Here is a 21,750-nt window from a genome sequence, read left to right as displayed (position 1 = left end):
TGACTCTGTACATATAAAAAGTATGAAGTCGAAACAGGAACCAGTTTTGAAAAAAAATAAATGCTAAAAAAACCTCAGAGCAAAGACGTAAATATAAGAACAATTTTAGCTGTGCAACTGCTTGGGGATTACAGTTAACACCTTTATTCATGATGAAAGCTAATTCAAGTAATATGGATGCTGAAAATGATTAATATTTTATTATACTCTATTCAAAAATCATGTCCAACACGCAAATGCTGAAAAAAATAATTTCCATCCTTCTTAATCCCAATTCATCAAGAATTTAAGGAAAAGAAAAATTCCAGTTTTCGACAAAGCATTTTCTGCAGTCTGGCATATCTGAAAATAATTGCTGGAGCAATATCTAATACGTGCCTCCAGCATTTCTTTGATTTAGAAGACATGTTTCTCAAAGCAATTACAATATCTGGTGTTTAGTGTCAGTCATTTAATTTTTAAAAAATGGATACTTATTTAGAGAACCATATGCCTTTTACCGTGTACGTGACAAGAGTGCAGCGAGATTTCCATTTCAGTAAACCAGCATTTGTTGTTGCTATTTGGAGATTTATAATTGTAACCGAAGAGACACGCAGGAATCAGCAAAAGAGCTGAACCAAGGCATCGACATAAAAGTGAATAAAAATATCAGGCCGTTGGAAGAAAATAAAGGCACATGACTCGATACCTCATTAGACACCACATGGGACCGTGAAAAGCAATGAGAATACGGAATAAATTTAAGCCAACTTACTCATGACATAACCCTTCAAAGTAAACAAATAAATGCGAATTTTAACCTTCATAGCAAGTGGTCATATCTTGGAAGGATGTATCAACAAATTAAGCAAGAATATTGATCAATGCTATTTCCTATAAGTTAAAGAAGTTGCAGTAACAATATATTTGGGGAATGCACTTAATCACCAAAACAAAACATGATCATATTAATTGTGCGCTTTATTCTTATATCAAAAAACACTATTTATCGAACTTGCAAATCACTGTCAGGCTGAATCAACTGCTATGGATGCTTTAGTGCTTGCCCCTATATCACACGCACTTCAGACGGGACGTCGACTGAGAAATACCCCTGACATTAATATGTGTGTTGCCTCCCACGTTAGCAGGTGCAGTTTGATACTCAGTAAATTAACGTAAACCAAAACTCCGCTCCCTGTTATTGTAACTGTGACGGCTCTGTACGTCGTACCAGCTCAGCTGAAATTGTCTGATCGGAGTGTAAATTTTCATGAGCTGTGTGTGAGAAAGAGACGCAGGGGACTAAATAAAAACATCTGCTGTGTTATTTATGTTCTACTTCGGACTTAAATCAGCCTGACGTAAATACCAAATTGGCACTTGAAACAATCGCCAATCAGGTGTAACTGCTTTCAAATACGATAAAAAATAATCGATTTTGAAATCACTTGAACTGCCTAACATATTCTTTAGATGAAATGTCAGCAATAAACTCGAGAACTTCAATCTTCAATTCATACGATCATAATGAAGGGCAGAAATAAATGTATATCGTAATTTTTCCACAAATAAAGCCCATAGAGGAATACTATTTCTCGGGAAATCCAGCTGCTTTTCATTTGTGCCTAGCTCACCGTTTCGAAAGTTTTGAACTCCGAACTAGGCAGCCTGTTAAGGGACCTCAGGTGAACGCCGATAGAGAACAGGGACCTATGTACGCGGGTAAAGCCAGAGCACTTTGCGACACAAAATTACGGCCTTCGGCTAAATGGGTCTTCTCGGGTCGAACAATCGGACACCACGTCGTCCCACTTTCCAGTTTTGGCCCCTAGGTTTTGCGCTACCATAAATTAAATGCGCAACCGAGCATGTTTTAAATGTAATGAGGGTTTCTGCATTCACCGGCATGTTACTTAGCGAGCTTCCTTCGGTCTACGTATTATTATACATCACTATCCCATCACACAACAGGCAAAAGTGTTCATATTGAAACAAAAATCCAAAAATTGCCTTCCATTACATCTCAATACTTTCAGCAATAAATAGCAATATGTCTATTGATAAGATTGATTGTTGAATAATAGTGGAAGCCTCAAGATACTACATGATAACATCAATTTGTAGTCACTCACAGTTCAGAACTTGCAGTGCAGTTAGAGTCAGAAAGGACCGCAGCATTGTCCCGCCACTGGGTTTCTGCGATGGGAATTGAGAATTAACCGAATGTTATGCACAGGTGCCAGGGTCTCCTTCGAGCACCTTCTGAAAACCCGGCTGAGGCGTCAATTCAGAATTTGAAAACATTTGTAGAGGTTTGACTCTTCCTTCCAAACAAGCGGTAGATGTTATCATGTGAGAGCTCTAAGCTGCTGCCTGGTAACACACCAATGAGAATGAACCTGCCCGTTAATGGACAAAACGAGCCGAGGCCCCATCCACCGCCTTTTCCTGTGAGGAAGGAAAGGAAATGAGTCACCGACACTGTATCAGATCATTGAATCTTTGAAACTTACAGCAGGAACATACAAAGCAGTGGGCTCTTACAGCTGCTGTATCACAAGTGCTGTTTTTTTTTCCTACATACATTTGTAAATGAGACCTCTTAAAGCACATGTCCAATTGCCTTCTCAAGAATTCTGTGCAATATGATTACACCATCACGTCCAATGGTACATTCCAGTTCTTAGCAAGCCGCTGTGTGAATAAGTTTCAGTTCAGTAACAATGTTCACCATTTATTTAAGTTTATAACATCTAGGTAATGACACATAAGCCAGTTGGAATACTTTTTCCTACTCGCCCTGAGATATATCTCTTTGTGTGTGTGTCTGTGTCTGTGTGGGTGTGGGTGTCTTTGTTTTCGTTTGTGTTTCTCTCTATCTGCTTTGTTCGGGGCTCATTCTCTCTAACTCAGTCTTCGTCTTTCTAACCACCTGTCTCTCTGACTGTCCCTCCATCTCTTTGCTCCAATTAGAGGATTTTCCCGAACAGTACAAAGAACGGGGAAAAAAAAGAGAGGCTGTTGATGTGAAATGCAAACAAAACAAAAGATGGAATATACAGCGGATGGTGCATCTCCTCTGGAAAGAAGCGGTTAACGTTCATGTCGACAAGACCTGTCTTTTAAAACGGTTCTTATCAAAATGGAAGGTGATTTCCACCTGAATCGTTAATTATATTCGTAACTGATAGCGTTGGGATGAGATAGAAAATCCATTTGAAATTCAACAGGCATTGTAAGAAAAAAATGATTTTTCAATCATTTAGAAGTCGGGTATAAAACTGTGAAGAACATGCCTTCAGGCTGTAATACAGAATGCAACGAACAACGTCACTTTAATTGAAAAATAATTGTCTTTATCATTCTAAACATCATAATCAACGTGGGCAACTCAGTAGCCTCATGAGAGCTATGCTGTTATGTTTGAAAGCTGAGGTTTTAATTTTTAAACGTACTGTGATGCATTTTCTGCATCCTGATTAAAATCTGTGTTTGAGCTGGGGAGCGTGTGGTTTACACCTTTCAATGTCAGGCAGACTGCAGCGCCTTGAAATGTAAGTTCATAAACTTATTAGACGTATTAAACAATTAAAACAATTAAATTAATGCTGGTACATTTTCTCGAGAGGCCTTTTCACCTTAGGAAACGGATAGACACAATCAACGCAACTATCTATTTACAATCTCTCTTTTCTAAGTTCCAAGACCGAAGGACCCATTTTAAAAGCTTCGCAGATAAATAACTTTCCTTATATTGATGACCCTGTGGGTTTGCACTGGACTTTTTTGCGGCTGCTATTAGTTATTTCAGTGGGTTGTCTGCAGTCCCATAACGAATTCAATTTTTCAAATTTGTGGAGGAGAATTTGACGGAATTTTCATATAAGATGATAGTCAATACATTTAAAATTCAAGCAGCTAAACATAGCGATTTAGCTAACTATTGAGATTGAAGTAAACTTAAATCAAATTAACGGCTGCATCTCATATGACTTCTAATTTATTGGTGCGCATTGTGGTCACACTTTGAAAAATCCCTCATTCAAAGGGCAGTTGTTTGATTACCACTCTCACCAATAACACATGTGTAGAGAGCACCATTATTACTTGGGCGGTTTTCCCAATTTATCCATTCCGAACTATGCCGCTCCTCAATCATTCTCGATTTGTTGCCGAAATGTACTTGCACTTTCTTCGGGAAATATTGCCAATCATTTGAATAATTGTGTTGCCATCATTCAGCGCTAGTCTTGGGGAGGAGAGACCACAGGGATATTGGTTGCAATATGAAAAGTGTTTTTTTTTTAGATGACTAATTAGCGCTGAAGATGTTTGTGTGTAATCTCTAAGCCGCTCGTAGCTGTGCAGAAAAAAACATAGCAATCACTGTATGATTTTCTGTTGTGCACAACTGACAGGAAACACCTGGCGTTGTGGTGATGTCTGCAACAGCATCTTCGTCGCTGCTCCCTTAAAATATTAAAATAATGCTTCTGGACATTGAACATATATAGGCCAATGAATCGGGGCTGGTTATCGGGATAACCGCAACTATTCAAGGGAATACCTTGGTAGAATGTCGCCTGCAAATAACCTAATCAGTGCCATTGATGGTTGGTCAGGAAATAAGATCTCGGTAAACTGACGAGACAGTCTGGCGTGTGCTACAAACAAAACGTCGAACTTGGTGGGTTGAACCGACTATTGCCATTGCTCAGGCTGTGAAAATCTACAGCCAACATGCCGGCATTTATCACTGCTCCCACCCAGCCCCAAAACCCCACAGCTAATGCCAGCCTACCTTCAACAACACCCTCCTCAAGCTACTGGCGGCCTGGGATCCTGCTATAAAAATATGTTTTGGTGTAGCCAAACTCCCCGGAGCAGACCAGGGCATCACTTTACGGAGAGGATTTCGATGAGGGCTAAAAATTTCCTCGGATAACGGGTATGCCTCTTTTGTTTGGGTGCTGAATTTTTTGAATAGTTCTGGGCCACTGTGTAATGTATCACTTTAAATTATAATCTATTGCTAGATAATATGGAAATTGATAAACACTGGGTGATTTCTGAGATGCTTGGTGAGTTTCGGAGCACAGGGTAGCTTTTCGACATTGTAATCCTTTGTTAGGGAGGGGTGATTGGATGGATCGTGTTAACTTTGTTAAGTGATGAAATCTAAATCGGTTCCTTGGTGTTCAGTAAAATGAATATTTGGACATTGAGCTGATTGTTGTGGCAGGTGCGCTTTAAATATTGTATCAGGTGCTTGTATTTTTAACAGGCGTGTGCTTCGAGTCATTTTATGGATGTTGAATCAGCAAGGAATCCTTATTTTTACATGGCATTTGAAGTTCTCGGTTTATATAAGTTTTATTTTGCCAACTGTCAATTTCTTCAAAATATATCACTTAGCAAACCAACATGCAAGGTTTAATTTGTAATGAATGACTTGCTTAATCACTGCTTATATACAATGCTTAAGGATTTAATGTTTCACTTCGGATGATGACTGTAATGCCTAAATATGAGAAGGTACCCTTAAAACAGAAACCTTCAGAGCACCTTTGCACTGCTGGCTCCTGCAAAGTCAACGACCATTCAGCATCGTTTGCTGCTTTGTGTCCACCTGGTGGATTTTCGGCCAGTTGATTTTGCTGCTTTGATTAATGCCTGGCGTTTACGGATATCCAGTATGTGAATTGTGTTTAAAGTTCATGGTCGTCAATTTCTTCTTTCTTTATCAGGCGTTAGGAAACATCTGCTCCCCAGCATAGCCAGATTCAAAGTGTATGTTCAGTACACCAATCAAGCGCTCTGGCGACAATGGAAATTTTATCTGTTAGTCGCTAATCATCCCGAGCCATCATATATGCCAATAAATGCATTAAGCTAATGTTCGAACCATTTTCATTAGTGCCAAATAATCCCGAGCCTTCATTCGAAGGTAACACAATGCTTCTGCCTAATGTACACAGCCGTTTGAAGTTGGTCCACCCTCATCCCTGGTCTTCCGGAGAAGGCCGTGCAACGACCTTCCTTGTCTTCAGACAGTTTTCAGCTGTTTTCTCAATTGGTAATTGCTGATGTCGGGCATTCATACGACCAGCTGATTGTTGTGAGTCTGGTTTAATCATGAAGCTGATACAGGTAATGGATTCATATTAATCCATTGGTTGATTTACTTCATTATTGAGAGCTAATTATGAGTGCTAGTTGGATACTTCATGCTACTTGACCATATCATTGTGTCCGTATTTCTAATAAGCTGAATGAGTCATATAATTCTAAATACGTTTTTAATTAATGATTATTCGCTTTATTGGAATAGTTCACTTAATTGATAGTGCATTGCATTACAGGTTTCTTTTTTAAAAAAAAATATCATATGAGTACACGATTAATTACATTGGCAGTGGTAAGATTAGATATTGTTCAGTCAATTTGTCTTTTTGTGTCCCACTGCCATTGCCCATAGATTTATGGCGCTCAATAAGCTAACATTATCAGTTTACGGGTGTTCCGTCAGATTACTGGTACATATTGCATTCTCCCAACATTGGACTTGTGTCAGTAGAGCTTGCTTTTAACAGTCGTTCTTCATGTTCTAATTCAGCAAATCAGAATGTGTATTTATAGACTTTTTTGCGTTGCTAGGACGAGAGAGGCAGTTTCTTGACTGCCTGAAGTTAACGTATTTTATTAGTTGAATGAGGGTTCGATTGTGGGAAGCTTGTACTTTTGGACGAGTGAGGCAGTTTATGGGTCGCCAGTTCGTTAAAAGACAGTTGGATACATAATGTCTCAGTGCTAGTTTGGAAGTGATCGAACATTTAAATTCAATGGATTACGAGCTAATCACTGAACACTGTATCGGCACGGCGACTATTTCTGGCTCTTCAACTAATTTGGGACATGGGTAATCTCTTGTTTTTTTGTTTGTTTTGCAAAAATAGTGTTATTGCTCAGGATTGAAGACTTTGGGTCCCTTTGGGGGTGATAACTTTTTTTTCCATTTTTTTGGTTACTTTATCATCACAATGTCATTTTGTAAGACATTATTCCAGTTTATAGCCGAGTGCCAAAGTAGAGTCACACAGCCAGTTAATTTATCTTTTGTCTTTGCTATGAGCTGGGCACAGAATCAGAGTTCACCAGCATGTAGACTGTGTGTTCAGTCATTGACATTTACTCAATACACAAAAAAGCCAAGTTGACAAAATCAATTTGGTGCGCATATGGTCTGGTGCACCGACTTTGGCCTTGCAGAGACTGTGCACCAAAACGCAGACACTTCTTCTTCACCCCATCTGGACCAAAACCACACCAACAAACATCAAACCATAGTTTTCAAGCCTCACACCAACCTTAACTCCGAAGGAAACCTTCCCTCCAACCTCTCCAGCCTCATGTTGCCCCATCTCTACAGCCTACTTGTAGCTAATTGATATGAAGCTCCAAAAACGATTGATCTATTTAAACTATTTTCTCCACCAGTGCCAACCCCAATGACATTTTTTCTTCAGATTTGTCTGTATTTTTCTCCCCACTGTGCAAAAAGCTCCTACCCAAATTTGTGATTATTCAGACACCCTACATCACCTCAACATTTTCCAGTAACCTGCCCTAAGCACGACTCTTCACTATGTACATTGAGTCCCTCTAAACCTCCCTCCTCAACATTGGCATATTAATGGCTCTCAGCTTCTCCAAGAACAGAGGCCCGAACAGTCCATATCCACCACCGCCCACTTCAGCCTGGGTGATCTCATTGCCAAATTGAGGAAACAAACATTAACCTGTTTTTCTTTTGCTTTCGTAAAATATGAATCACAGAATCAATGAACTGTAAAGGTGCATAAGAACAGCGTTAGGCCCATTTTATCTACACCGGCTCTATGGGCATTTTAAATATTTGTCAAACTCCTGCCTTTTCCTTCTAATCCTGTACATTTTTTGCATTTTAATAACCACCCATTCATAGTTTAAATGGCTCTATAGAAGCTTCCAGAACAATTCCAGGCATAGGGTTAGAAACAGCAACTACTCACTGCGTGAAAAAGCTTTTTTCTCTCATCACATTTGCACTCACATCGGTGCTCTTATGGCTGCCAGCATGGACACCAGTTACATCTGCCTTTTTTTGGGGGGGTGGTCATGTTCAACATTCCTGAATAAAGGCCGACTCAGGCCCAATCTCACAGTTGTTAATTTTTCTGGAATAGTGAAGGCTGTTTTCGTGCCACTTGTCCTGAATATCTGGAAACAAATAATTAATTAATTTTGCTTTCAATAACATCTCTTTCTCACTTTCATATGATCCGTCTCCAATACCCAAATTCCGTGACTGCACTTTTTTCAATTGCTGGCCATAGGCTGTCTACGAAGATTCTTTACAAATCCACAAATTTCCACAGTTACCTCGGTTATAATTCTTCACATACTTCTTTCGGTAAGGATTCTCTCCTATTCCAAAATCTATTGCCTTCCACATATCTGATGAAATTACGTTTCACATTAACATCCTTAAAAGCCTCTCTTCCTCCCCATCCAAGCAAATCCGTCTTTGTTGCCTCTGAACAGTGTCCGACACATATCCAGCACTTCTACACACATCCTTCCTAATACTAGGACGTTGATCCCTCAAACACATTCTCCACTCCAGCAGCCTACGCCACTTCCAAGAATTTTAGCATGATGCCAGCAGCAAACACATCGCCCCCTCCATAGCCTGTAAACATTCCAAAGGAACGGCTCTCTCTGTGACACCTTTGTGCAATCCCCTAACGCAAGCAACACTTCAATGTTTTTCCAAGGGCAGTCTCATGTTCAACCGAAGGAGATCTAAAAACAGAACATTTACATCCTCCCCCATTACCTTCAAATCCTCAAGCAATCACTTTAGGTCAAGAAGCGATTTACAGGTACTTTTTTGCAATGTATTGTACTGTATTCGCTGCTCACGATGCATTATAATCTAAATTGGGGAGTCCAAAAGCAGAATTGGTGGTCTTGTGGTCAACAAAATGATCTGTGTCAGGAACGATTCCAATCTTCCTATCACTTCCTATTTCAATTCATCAAATTGCTCTCAGGCTCAAATCTCTGCCCTCAGCCTGTTGTAATGTTCCAAGGAAGGTCTTTGCAGGCTGGTAGAACAACATCTTTCCTTCCAAATGCCTCTCGTAGTCAGAATTGAATATCAAAACTTCAGGCAATGAAATTTGTTCAAGATTTTGATTTTATTCTTCGCCCATTACAATCTATAATGTTTTCTCTTGTTGCTTTTAGAGATAACTGGCGCATTTGTTCTACCATGTTCTGCCATCCTTTTATTTTGCTTCACGCAATGCCGACATTTATTGTGCTATCAATACCTGGTCTAGACAAAAGTATCAATCTTTAGCAATTTGATTGTCATTCCCTTTGACTTGTGTTCCAATGCATCTTTCTAATCTAATCTCTCCTCCCCTCTATCATATCCCTGACCTCTTAATTTGATCCACTGCCACTTCTTTATTTTGCAACAGCTTTAAGCTCATCGGATTTCCACCTCTTTCCAGTTCATAAGCAGTAAGTGTTATCGGACTCACTACCTCTTCCATGTTTTCCTCTCCACAGATGCTTCCAGATGAGCAGATTTTTTTCAGGCATTTTGAATTTTTTATTATATAACTTACAATTTCGTATCTCCTTCCTTATTTTCCAAGAAGACAAGTTATAGCTTGATCTTAAAATAAGTAACTTAATCAGGTTTCATCTGGGATAACGTTGGTTGAGGTACATTTTGAAAGATAGTCTGAGAAGTTGTATTGATTGCATGACAGCAGGAGGAGGTATGATTATAGTTCATATGTAACCATCTCTCTGCAATAGTGAAGTGATGAAAATCTGAGATGAACAAGGGAGCACCATTTGAGCAGTTGAGAGATCTCGGGCAGTGTTTTGATTTGGAAATCGAACCCAGTATGAAATAAGGCGAGTTGAAAATATCGGAGAAGGAGGTGCACAAGAAAGAGAAAGACAGAACGAGGCAGATAAAGTGGTGTTCATCGCTGTTGTTCAGTCTTGCTGAAGCAGCCTTGCTCCTCAAAGAGAACTTTTCCCCATTCCCGCATACCAGTGCCCTCCTCAGATATCATCCATTCAGACAAACATCACAAACACAGAGATCTCTCTCCACACAGAACTACGCCCTGTTGCATTCTCGCAGAGAAACTGCAACATGAAGGCATTGTTGAGTAATAACATATTACCCACACATACTAACTAGAAGCAACAGTAGGCTATTCTTCCACTAGAGACTGCTCTGCCATTCAATAAGATCATGAATTATATTATTATGCCCTCAACCCCACAAATAAGCTACCCCCGATCAACTTCGAGTCCCTTTTTAATCAAGTACGATTCTACATCCGCATTAAAAAAAAAATGCATTGTGCTGCTGCCACTGCTCTTTGGACAAGAGACGCTCAAAGTTTCAGAACGATCTGAAAGAGAAAATCTGCTCACCTGCGTTTGAGATGGTAGAAACCTTAGTTTTAAAACCATTAAGTCTAGTTCTAGTCTACCCCACGAGGTGAATCATCCAATCAGCTGTCACCATGTCAATCTACATCAGGACCTTACATGTGTTAATAAAATTAGCTCTCATTAATCTAAATGGGATCCTCCAAAGGTCCAACCAAGCATTCCACGTATGATGACTCTCATCCCGCCATCACCTCAAAATTCAATGAACATAATCAACGTTAATCACGTGCTTTTACAAGTATGTAGTGATGGCAGATTATTGGGTGTAAACACACAAGTTCAAAATTTGCCCATTGCACGGCGGTATCAAATGATTAACTTAGTCAGGACTGGACGAGCGAATATAAAAAATAATTGTTATAATAGATAAGTGGATTTGAGGCAGAGAGGGCTGCTATATTTCCATAAGTTACTGAATCCGAAAGACTATGATGATAAAGTATACAGGTTTTGTGCTTTATTAACAGGGATATGGATTCCAAGAGACAATTAGTCATGATAAAATGTAAGCAACATTAGTTCAGGTTCAAATGTCATGTTGCGTGCACTGTTGAACAGTATACAAAATTAATGATATGAAGGAATTACAGAGGAAGCAGAAACGGTGATTTAAAGTGGAGGAATTCAATTATCTGATTTGGTCAATGGAATTTGATCTGCTCTCCAATGACGGGAGATGACACATTGTAGCTATCACCTTGGTTTTCAAACCAATGTCGATACTGTGCAGAATAGACAGAGGTAAGGTTTTCTTCATGGTGACGTGGTTGTGAATGGAGGGCTCCCATTTAAGGACACTGAGAACTTCTGATCTGCAAAACAATCTCTGAGATTGTGTAGGGGGAAGATTTAAAAAAGGCGAGTATTACAGAATTCAAAAAGTGCAGACAGAAATGGACAAGGACTTTTTGATACTAGAGAGATCTAATCCACATCTTGCTATGTGCAAAATACTTCACGAATCGCGAGAAACACACCGCACATACGGATTTTCATATGCTGCAAACAAACCTTTCACAGGAATAGGCTCACACAAAGCAACCATTTCATGCAAACAGCCCTGCTCACACGGGGAGTTCAAATCAATATCACAATGATCCCCACACTGATATAGCAGTGTGCCCAATGCAACTCAGCGTCACATTCCCACTCATAAATACCCTTCCCCATGCAGCGTACCCTCACCAAACAGATTCAACCTGAATAAGAATTGTCCCTAAACAAAAGCCGCTTTGCATAACAACGTACCAAAAACCGTTACCCTCTAAAACGGAATCCCCACATTGCAAACCACACATGGGGACCCCACACAAATATGCCGTCATAACATTTATCCTCTTGGCTAAAAGGGAGCATCACTCAAAGACAGCTGATAACTCTACAACACGACTAGCCATGCAATTACTGTGCCTATAAAGGCAGGTACGAGGTATGAAGCACTCCAATGAGTAACTCACCTCCTGACTCCTCAAAGCTGTTCCATCATCTACAAGGTACGATCAGTAATGTGATGGCATACCCTACATTTGCAGGAATGAGTGTACGTTCAAGCAAAATAAAAGAAACTTGGTAATACACAGAACGAAGCAGACCGATCATTGTTTCCCTTTTACACAAACATACTTTCCATCCACCAACGATCCACATTGGTTGCAGAGTGTACTATCAACAGCATGCACCGCAGGCCACCCAACCCTACTTAAAGAGTACAATGTAATCTATTGCTCAATATCGCTTCGATCTACTGTGGAAAAGGCAGAATCCGACCACCTGGAAATTCACCTGCCAGCAACTCAGCATGATGACAGTGAATGAAACCGACATTTCCTCGATTTCAATGGGTCAAATTGCTGTGAATATTGTTAACAACACGGTAGGCGTTACTACACATCAGGCATTGCAATGGTCCCTGAAGGCCACTCAGCACAAACTTATCAGGCCTATTTGGAACGCCCAATACATGTCGGCCCATGCAGCCACCCCCACAGACTCGGGGTGAATAAATGGTAAACAGAGAGCACTGTAGACACACAGACTCCGACTTCGTACTGTGAGCCCTCACCGGACAGGGAAATGTCCCCTCATAGAACCACCCCACCCCTGCAGGCCCCGTTCCCCAACAGACTGTGATGTTAAACGATCTAGTAACAGCGAAAGCTTTACCCATCGCCCCACCCCAAAAGCCTCGGCCTCCACCCGCCGCTCCTCCCTGGTTATTTTGCACTTCCTTGTTGATGATTCAGTCAGGCACCACCATCACCATCATTAGACACCAGTCTACGTATGTAGGGAACTCTCACTGCTGGATGGCCATCAGCTGAATCGACCTTTCCCGATTTTCAGAATTAAGTTCGTTGGGCTATTGTCGCATTTCACTTCCTGTTCTCTGAATTTAGTTTGTGTAAGAATGTTAATCCACGTGTTGATGGGGGTATTGTAAAGCGGCAACATTGCTGCTCTGTGATATTTTATATTTACCGGCTGCACAAGAAAATCAGATAAATGTTATAAACAAGACGGTTAAACAATAACAAAATTAATTTGGAAAAACTCAGCAGGTCTGGCAGCATCGGCGGAGAAGAAAAGTGTTGATGTTTCGAGTCCTCATGACCCTTCAACAGAAATAGGTGAATCCAAGGAAAGGGTGAAATATAAGCTGGTATAAGTTGTGTGTGTGTGTGGTGGGGGAGGGGGGAGCGGTGCGGTTGGGTGGGGGGAGAGAAGTGGAGGGGGGTGGTTGTAGGGACAAGCAAGCAGTGATAGAAGCAGATCACAAAAGATGTCACAGACAAAAGAACAAAAGAACACATAGATGTTGAAGTTGGTGATATTATCTAAACAAATGTGCTAATTAAGAATGGATGGTAGGGCACTCAAGGTATAGCTCTGGTGGGGCTGGGGGGAGCATAAAATATTTAAACATAATGGAAATAGGGGGGAAAAGAAAAATCTAAATAATTTATTGGGAAAAAAAAATAAAAGGAAGGTGGAAGAAAAAGAAAGGGAGTGGAGATGGAGAAGAGATTTCAAGACCAAAAGTTGTTGAATTCAATTTTCAGACTGGAAGGCTGTAAAGTGCCTAGTCGAAAATGAGGTGCTGTTCCTCCAGTTTGCGTTGGGCTTCACTGGAACAATGCAGCAAGCCAAGGACAGACATGTGGGCATGAGAGGAGGGTCGAGTGTTAAAATGGTAAGTAACAGAGAGGTTTGGGTCATACTTGTGGACAGACTGCAGGTGTTCTGCAAACCAGTCGCCCAGTTTGGTCTCTCCAATGTAGAGGAGACCGCATTGGGAGCAACAAATACAGAGGATTCAGCTGGGGGAAATGCAAGTGAAATGCTGCTTCACTTGAAAGGAGCGTTTGGGCACTTGGACGGTGAGGAGAGAGGAAGTGAAGGGGCAGGTGTTACATCTTTTGCTTGTGCATCAGGAGGAGCCATATGTGCGGTTTGAGGATTAGGGGGTGATGGAGGAGTGGACCAGGGTGTCCCGGAGGGAATGATCCCTATGGAATGCCGACAGTGGGGGTGGTGAAGGGAAGATGTGTTTTGTGGTGACATCATGCTGGAGTTGGCGGAAATGGCAGAGGATGATCCTTTGAATGCGGAGGCTGGTGGGGTGATAAGTGAAGAGAAGGGGCACCCTATCATGTTTCTGGGAGGGAGGAGAAGGCTTGAGGGTGGATGCGCAGGAGATGGGCCGGACACGGTTGAGGGCCCTGTCAATGACCGTGGGTGGAAAACCTTAGTTCTGGAAGAAGAAGGACATGTCAGAGGAACTGCTTTTGAAGGGAGCATCATCGGGACAGATGCGACGGAGGTGAAGGAACTGAGAGAATGGGATGGAGTCCTTACAGCAAGCTGGATGTGAGGAGCTGTAGTTGAGTTAGCTGGAAGAGTCGGTAGGCTTGTAATGGATATTGGTGGACAGTCTATCACCAGAGATTGAGACAGAGAGGTCAAGGAAGGGAAGGGAAGTGTCAGAGATGGACCACGTGAAAATGATGCAGGGTTGGAGATTGGAAGCGAAATTAATACATTTTTCCAAGTCCCGACGAGAGCATGAAGCAGCACCTAAGTAATCATCGATGTATCGGAGAATGAGTTGTGGAAGGGGGCCGGAGTATTCAATTCTTTTCTTCTTTGCCGGTGTTGCCAGACCTGCTGAGTTTTTCCAGGAAATTCTGTTTTTGTTTTGGATTTACAGCATCCGCAGTTTTTTGTTTCTATTTTTATAACAGAATTAATCAGCAAGATATACTAAAAAATAAAATGATGAACATCATTTGGCTCTCTAGCTAAGGTTCATTGAGATTCTACACCTTCTTTCAACTCAGGAGTCATCGTCTGATTTTACTAGAAAGCACAATATGTCTGATCATTGGGATATAGAGATTTAAAATCATAAGAAATAATAAATCAGCGGATGATGCAAGTGAAGTATCAAAAATTAAGTTAAATATGACATGCCAGGGAACATTATCATATATAGTTTTTCACGTCTAATATACCCTGGGACAATGTAGAACAGCCCACCACGTTGACTGTTCCATGAACAACGGCCTCTGTATACGCTGTACAATATTTTGTTTTCAGTTTCTCGGGAAAAATGGCCAGAATCAGTCAAAGTTCAAAGCGACTGTGAACCATATAGAAAGCAGTGTGGCTGCAAATACTAATGTGATTATGACGCAGCTCACAGCAGTAATCTACAGGAACTAATCTCGGAAATAAAAGAAAACATTCCATCGCAATATCATTTCAGTGATTGCGACAGGGGGATCGGCCACAGCCATGCCCAGCAGGTGCGTAGTGATACATTTTGACAGACCGCACTTTCCTCAGGAAATGTTCCCAATCGATACTAATTTAACTGGGACAACGGAAAAAAATAAACATACATGTTTCAATTAAGATGCGGGTCCAAAACAAGAGGTGATATGCCCTGTGGTGGAATTTACTACTTTCTTCCTTCATCGCACGTTTCACGCTTTTTTTTAAACCTTTGGATTTTTAAAAAAACTGTCAGAAATAAGTAATGAGCTCCTTTAATAAATGCACACAATTTTGCGGATGCTGCAGAAAGAACTGAGTGACTCTGCAGTGCCAGTCGAGAGGCAGATTTTCTTTTTTTTTACACAGGCGGAATCCAAATGTTTAAATTCTCATATGGCCTGAAGTCAAAGGGCAAGGAAGCCTGAGCGAAATCGTTTATTACAGCTGGTTCGTTCTATTGTTTTAAGGCATTCGGTCAGTGCTTTTATAACGCAAAACTTAAAATAAAAGACTTACTCCGTAGTTGGTTGCAGCTTTTGGCTCCCATTTGAAGAAGAATTTGGGGAACGAGAGATTGAGTGAAATTGCAAGTAGGAGAGAGGACATGACATGTGCGAGCTGGAAGGAAGGCTGGAGCAGATGGTTTTGGAAAGTAGACTATTTGAACAAAATACGTGGAGGCTGAGTCAAACAGGGATACATTTCAGCAGAATTACTGCCTTAAAATGTCAGCAACAGGGGTCATTTAGTGCAATAAGGATTTATTCCCATTTGTGTTATTGAAGCAGTAACCTGGGAACATAACACCTATGATTAATTCCCTCAGCACATTTTCATGGGCATTTAATTAAATGATGGTCTTGAAATCATTTTGCCATTTTTTCAATTCAATTGTCAGATAGAATTTAAAAAAAAAATAGTGAATCAATGAATTGCCAACATTCAAATAAAAACAGGGCGCTAAATCGCCTGGTTACTCGGTAAGGTAGAAAATTAAGCTTCATGAAAGGGGAAAAAAAAAAGCAAAACAAACTCAGGACTGGATAAGCTGAACTCATAGGGACCAGGTCCACCATGAATCCTCTCTATACGTAGCAGCATCATTTGAATAACTTCTAATCAGTTTTTTTCAGTAATTGCTGCGAGCCTATCAGCCGTCCAACCTTGTGGATTGTTTAGACTGATGATTCGCTCACTACATTTCGTTCTCTCTCTCTCTCTATCTCTCCAATGCTCTGTTCTCTTCTCTCAATGATGGTAATCCCTTGTACACCCTGCTTCTCCATAGTTTTCCCCCGCCAGATTTTCAACGTTACAATTCACAGTTTGTACAGTTGTCCAGCGCTGTGAGCAGCTGAAAATGTTAACAAACGATGCGTGTCTCCTTCTGTTTATATCATATACAATGCACAGTGAAATAAAAATATTCCATGGCTCTTCCAGCCAGACCTCACGCAAAAAAACATGTTTATTTTCCAAATGTAATGCACAGCACTAGATTGTCCTACGATTCAAAAGCAGAAATGCAACTTAATCGATAATTCCTCTAACTTTATATTTTACTGGAGGGAACCGTCCACGCTACAGAAGGAGTGAACATCCCTAAAGAAACTGTGAACATTATACAACGTCCAATTAAAATGCTTTTTTTTCAGTGCGGCCCACTTACATTGAATGATTCCAAAATGAGATTGGGAGCAGATATGAATTATTGAGTAGGGAATTCAATTGGAAATCTGAGGCAGTGCCAGAATGAAACAACACAACAGTGAGAAAAAAAATGAATCAAAGTTAAAAAGTAAGCATGCTATTGGAGAGGGCAGTATTTCCGCTGCCACATTTAAAAATGTAACAGTCAACTGTGTCATTCTGAAACCCTGGAAAAACTTTCATCAAAATAATGCAAGACATGAAGCCCAGAAACAAAACCATATTCAGAGCTCATGATGGTCTGAATCATGCTGTTAGCCCAGAAATACATGTGCAATGCATCGCGTATGATTATTAAGCAATTTAAGATTCGTAACATTTCAAAGCATTTTGAAATACAGGTAAAGGGCAACTGCTACAAGACTGAAATATCAGAGACTGGGGCATCGATGAATCAACTGCTGAAAGTGAGAAAACAAACGGTTGTCTAAAGCACACAGTGAGAAATAAAACGTAGTACAGCAGAATGTTTAATAGTCACAAACAATATTAAGAACAGAAATGTAAATTCATTTGGAACTTCAGCAGCTGCAGGTCCTTGAAGGTGAACAAACCCCCCTGCTCGATTACCGAATAACCCTTTTCTCTGTGAAACAGCGACCTCTGCTTTTCAGGATACCTGCATTTCATGAAGAAGCTCTGAACAGACCCATTTAAATGTGTCGTGACGGATACGCGGGGTGAGACTACACCGATTGTTATATGTACGTTAATTGCTCGAATTCACACTCACTTAAACAAACAGATTCCGTCAGCAGCTTTGAATTATTTGGCTCAAGACAGGCATTTCCAAATGCAAGACAACACCTAACTCAGAACTATCCTCACAGAAAACGCATAACTGTGCACATTAACGGCTCATCTCATAAAAAGGAACTGGCGCTTCACAATTTTCGAACGACTTTTGGACCCTGTTCACTCATTCAGTTCCAAATCTAATTCTTACTGATGCATCTGTATTAAAATGAATATAGGAACACAAGCTAACAGCTTAATTCCAACCCTGCATTTTGTCAGTCAAACCATTAACTGTGTGTCTCTGACATGAGGACAGGTAACATTCACGTTCAGGATTCCAACCGAGGGTGTGCTGCGATAATTGTATGTGCAGGCACTGATGTTGTCCCACTGACATTCCCAAATTCACTGTTTATCAGCCGATATTTTTCTTCTTCTCCTTGTTCAGAAGATGATACTAGTTAAATTAGAAGGGTCGCCTTCAGTAATTGCCAGCCAATCAATCTGCATCTTCTATCAATAAGCCCCGCACTAACCAGGTTGTGTTCAATTTCCACACTTCATCTACTGACCCATATCATTGTTATTCCCACCGCTGCATTTTCCTTGGGTTACAGTCCCTAAAGTGTCTCATTTTTCCCCATTGTGACCCTTGATCCGAAGCCTGCAGCAATCCGCCTTTGATGTATCCAGAAACCTGAATTTGACCTCTTTAGGTGAGATTTTATTTTTATTGTTTTCCTGCAGCGTTAGAACATCTGGCAGTCTGAACCCTGCTGTTCACAGAGGCACAATAAGAACCGATCCTCTCCTCGGCCTGCTGCCAGCACAACCCTTGCACCTCCACCGGAGCAAAAACACACAAACACACACAAGCCCCCACCCCCCACCCCCTCCACCCCACTCACTCTGCATTCACAGTCTTGGTGTCTTACAGGGGCTGCCCCTAGTACCTTATGCTCAAAACTCCAAACCTCTGAGCCCAGTGCTGTAGTTCAACATCTTGCACTTAAGACCCTGTCATTGACTTCCCGCAACCTACTCCTGGATGCCGTCTAACCCTACCTACTACCAGCTCTCTATTCCCCATAATCTAGCACTTGAAAACATAGATGAAAAGAATTACATGCATGAAAACATAGCTGAGTTGTGTAACTGGCAAGAAAGTTTTAGGAGTCTTTGTACATTTCATGGAATTTATAAAGTTGATCAGTGATTTGTTGGTTTCTACAGCGTTATGAGAAAATAAACCATTCATATTGGTAGATATTGTGACTCCCGGTTATGGCGTCATATTGAGCTCATTATTGTCAGGGTGTGACCAATATTCTGTGTAGAAAATTAACCTGCAGTTTTGGTGAATAGGGGATGCTGTAAACTGAAGCAGTAACAGCCAATGCTGGGAAAGCATAGCAGGTCCAGCAGCATCTGTGGAGAAAGAAACTGAGCCATTGCTTCAATTCTGTACGACCCTTCGAGGGAGCTGAAGACAAGTGGATTTTTTATGAGATTTATACTGTTTAAGGGCAGAGGAGCAGGTGAAGATGGAGAAAAAAAGTGATAGGTGATGTCAAAGGAGAGATTGACAAAGATGTAATAATGATACACTGACACTGGGACTGTTAATGGTAGTGGTACGGGTGAAAGACGGCGCTGATAGTCGCATAAATTCAAGAAAGCAAAATGGGATGATCGTTGAACAAGAGTAGGATTGTGTGATAGAACAACAGGGAAGAAGTAAAAGGTCGCAATTTTGGGGGTAGGGTTGTTGGGGGCGTCGGTTTTTGTGGAAAATAATAGAAAATATGATAGAAGAGCAGATTAATAAGTATAAAAATGTATAAATGACTACAACATAAGTTGATGAAATAATTGTGAATGAAGAAAAATGGGATTAAAATGAGAGTTTGGATAGGGAAGAGAGCTAAAAAAAAACCGGAGTTGTTGAACGGAATGTTAATTATGAACGGCTGTAATGTGCCTAAATAGACGAGACACTGTCTCTCCAGTTTGTGTGGGGTTTCACTGAAACTTTGCAACTGCCCGATAATTTACATGTGGGCATAAGAGCAGGATGTTGTGTTAAAATGAGAAGCGTCAGGAAGGTCTGGGTCATGCTTGTGGACAAACTGAGGTGTCCTGCAAAGCGGTTATTTAGTCTTCCTTTGTTCTGTCCAATGTCACGGAGATCGTATTTGGCACAGTGACCTTAGTAGACTGAATTGAAGGTGGTGCAAGTGAAGCGCTGATTCACCTGAAAGAAGTGTTTGAGCCGTTGGGTGGTAAGACAAGATGAGGTAAAGGATCGCGTGCTGCAAATTGTGCAATTGCATGGAAAGGTGCTGTGGGAACAGAATGAAAGATTAGGGCTGATAGAGGAGTGATCGCAGGAGCTTAGAGGGAACAGTTGGAACGGAATGCTGACTGACGGGGTCACTGGAAGTTGTGTTTTGTGGTGGCATCATGGTGCAGTTGGTGAAAATGGTGCGAGAATATGCTTCAAAGGTGTAGATGGCTGTGGTGAAAATTGAGGGCATGGGGGACCTATCATGCTTCTAGGAGGTAAAGAGCGTATTCGGGCAGAAGCACGGGAGGAGGTAGGATACGCCTAAGTACTCTGTCAGTCTCAGAGTGTGGAGAACCTCCTTTATGGAGGAAGGGACACATGCCCGAAGTGCCATTTTGGGAAGTAGCATCATCGGACCAGATGCAAAGTCGCCGAGAGAACTGGGAGAATGGGATGGAGGCGTCACAGGAAGAATGCCGAGGAGGAGCATGAGTCGATTGGTCTGTGATAGTGGCTGGGCGTATCATGAAAAGTGATGGGCACGCTATCACCATAAGTTACAACAGAGAGGTTAAGGAATGGAGGGGAAGTGCCGGAGATAGAGCATATGAAGGTGGTAGAGGAGAAGAAATTTGAAGCAAAATTGTTTTTTTTTTTTCCTAAGATTTGGATGAGAACATGAAGCTGCACGGGTACAGTCATCGATGTACTGCAAGAAAAAGAGTTGTGTGAGGAGGGCTGAGTATCACTGGAACAAGGAATACTCTACTGTACACTCGAAGAGGTGGACAAAACTGGGTACATGCGGCAACCCATAGCCTCATAAGTGAAATGAATGAAGTGAGACAAGTAAAAGCAGAATTGTATCATTGAGAGAACAATTTCAGACAGACGGGGTGGAATGATGGATGGCTGGTTGCCCGGGCCCCTGTTCAAGATACTGGTGGAGATGAAGGAGTAGAGATATTGGGCTTCCATGGTAAAGAGGAGAACGTTAGAACCAGGGAAGTGGAAATGGTTGATCTGGCTTTGGGCATCAGAGGAAGCATGGATATAGGAGGGAGAATACTGGACAAGGGGAGAAAGGACGGAATCAATATAGAAATAAATGAGTACAGTGAGGCAAGGACACTCAGGCCCCATCGCTTTGCTGGGGAGTCCTGTTTGTTACTTTTGGGAAGGAGTTCGAAGCTTGGGTTCTATGGTTGGGAGACTATGAGTGGAAGCTCTGGACGGAACAGCTTCGGAGTAGATGAGGACAGTCACAGTCCTGGAATCAATGGCCACATTTTCGGTGGTGGGGCCATGTTACAAGGGGAGGTAGGAAGCGTTGTCTGAGATTTAAAGCTCAGCCTCTCTGAGGTAGAGGGAAGTAGTCCAGACAACATCACAAAACGTTTGTCAGTAGGTTTCATAACAAAGTCAGTTTTGCACCTATTAGAACGCAGTGCAGCTAGTTCAGAAGGAAAAAGTTTGGAGTGGGTAAGAGGACATAGGAATTGAGTTGGATGACGTCACAATGACAGCTCTCAAAAAAAGATCAAGAGCAGGGAATATGCCAGCGGCAGGTGTCCAGGTGCAGGGAGAATCCAGGGGGTGGTTGAAATTACCGGGTAAATAGGTGGCGTTGGGGCGTGGAGCATACTCCTTCCCAAAAACGTGAGCACGGATCCGAATGCAGCAGAATAAGTGTTCAGCATTGTGCAGAGCCCAATATTCAT

At 41.4% G+C, this 21,750-nt stretch overlaps 1 protein-coding gene across 1 annotated transcript in view; it reads right to left on the bottom strand.

Annotated features, from left to right (window-relative positions):
- LOC121290501 (deleted in malignant brain tumors 1 protein-like) overlaps positions 1-2,195 on the bottom strand; it is a 29,052-nt gene extending 26,857 nt beyond the window's left edge. Inside the window, exon 1 of the mRNA XM_041210939.1 lies at positions 2,118-2,195. Coding sequence (XP_041066873.1) covers positions 2,118-2,163 — 46 coding nt within the window. The 5' untranslated portion in view covers positions 2,164-2,195. The remainder of the gene's footprint in view (positions 1-2,117) is intronic.
- Between the last annotated feature and the right edge of the window lie 19,555 nt (positions 2,196-21,750).

Source organism: Carcharodon carcharias, chromosome 18, assembly GCF_017639515.1.
Source record: "Carcharodon carcharias isolate sCarCar2 chromosome 18, sCarCar2.pri, whole genome shotgun sequence".
In the NCBI taxonomy this organism is placed as follows: domain Eukaryota; kingdom Metazoa; phylum Chordata; class Chondrichthyes; order Lamniformes; family Lamnidae; genus Carcharodon; species Carcharodon carcharias.
The sequence above is the reverse complement of the archived record's forward strand: the minus strand, read 5'-3'. Positions and strand labels throughout refer to the sequence as shown.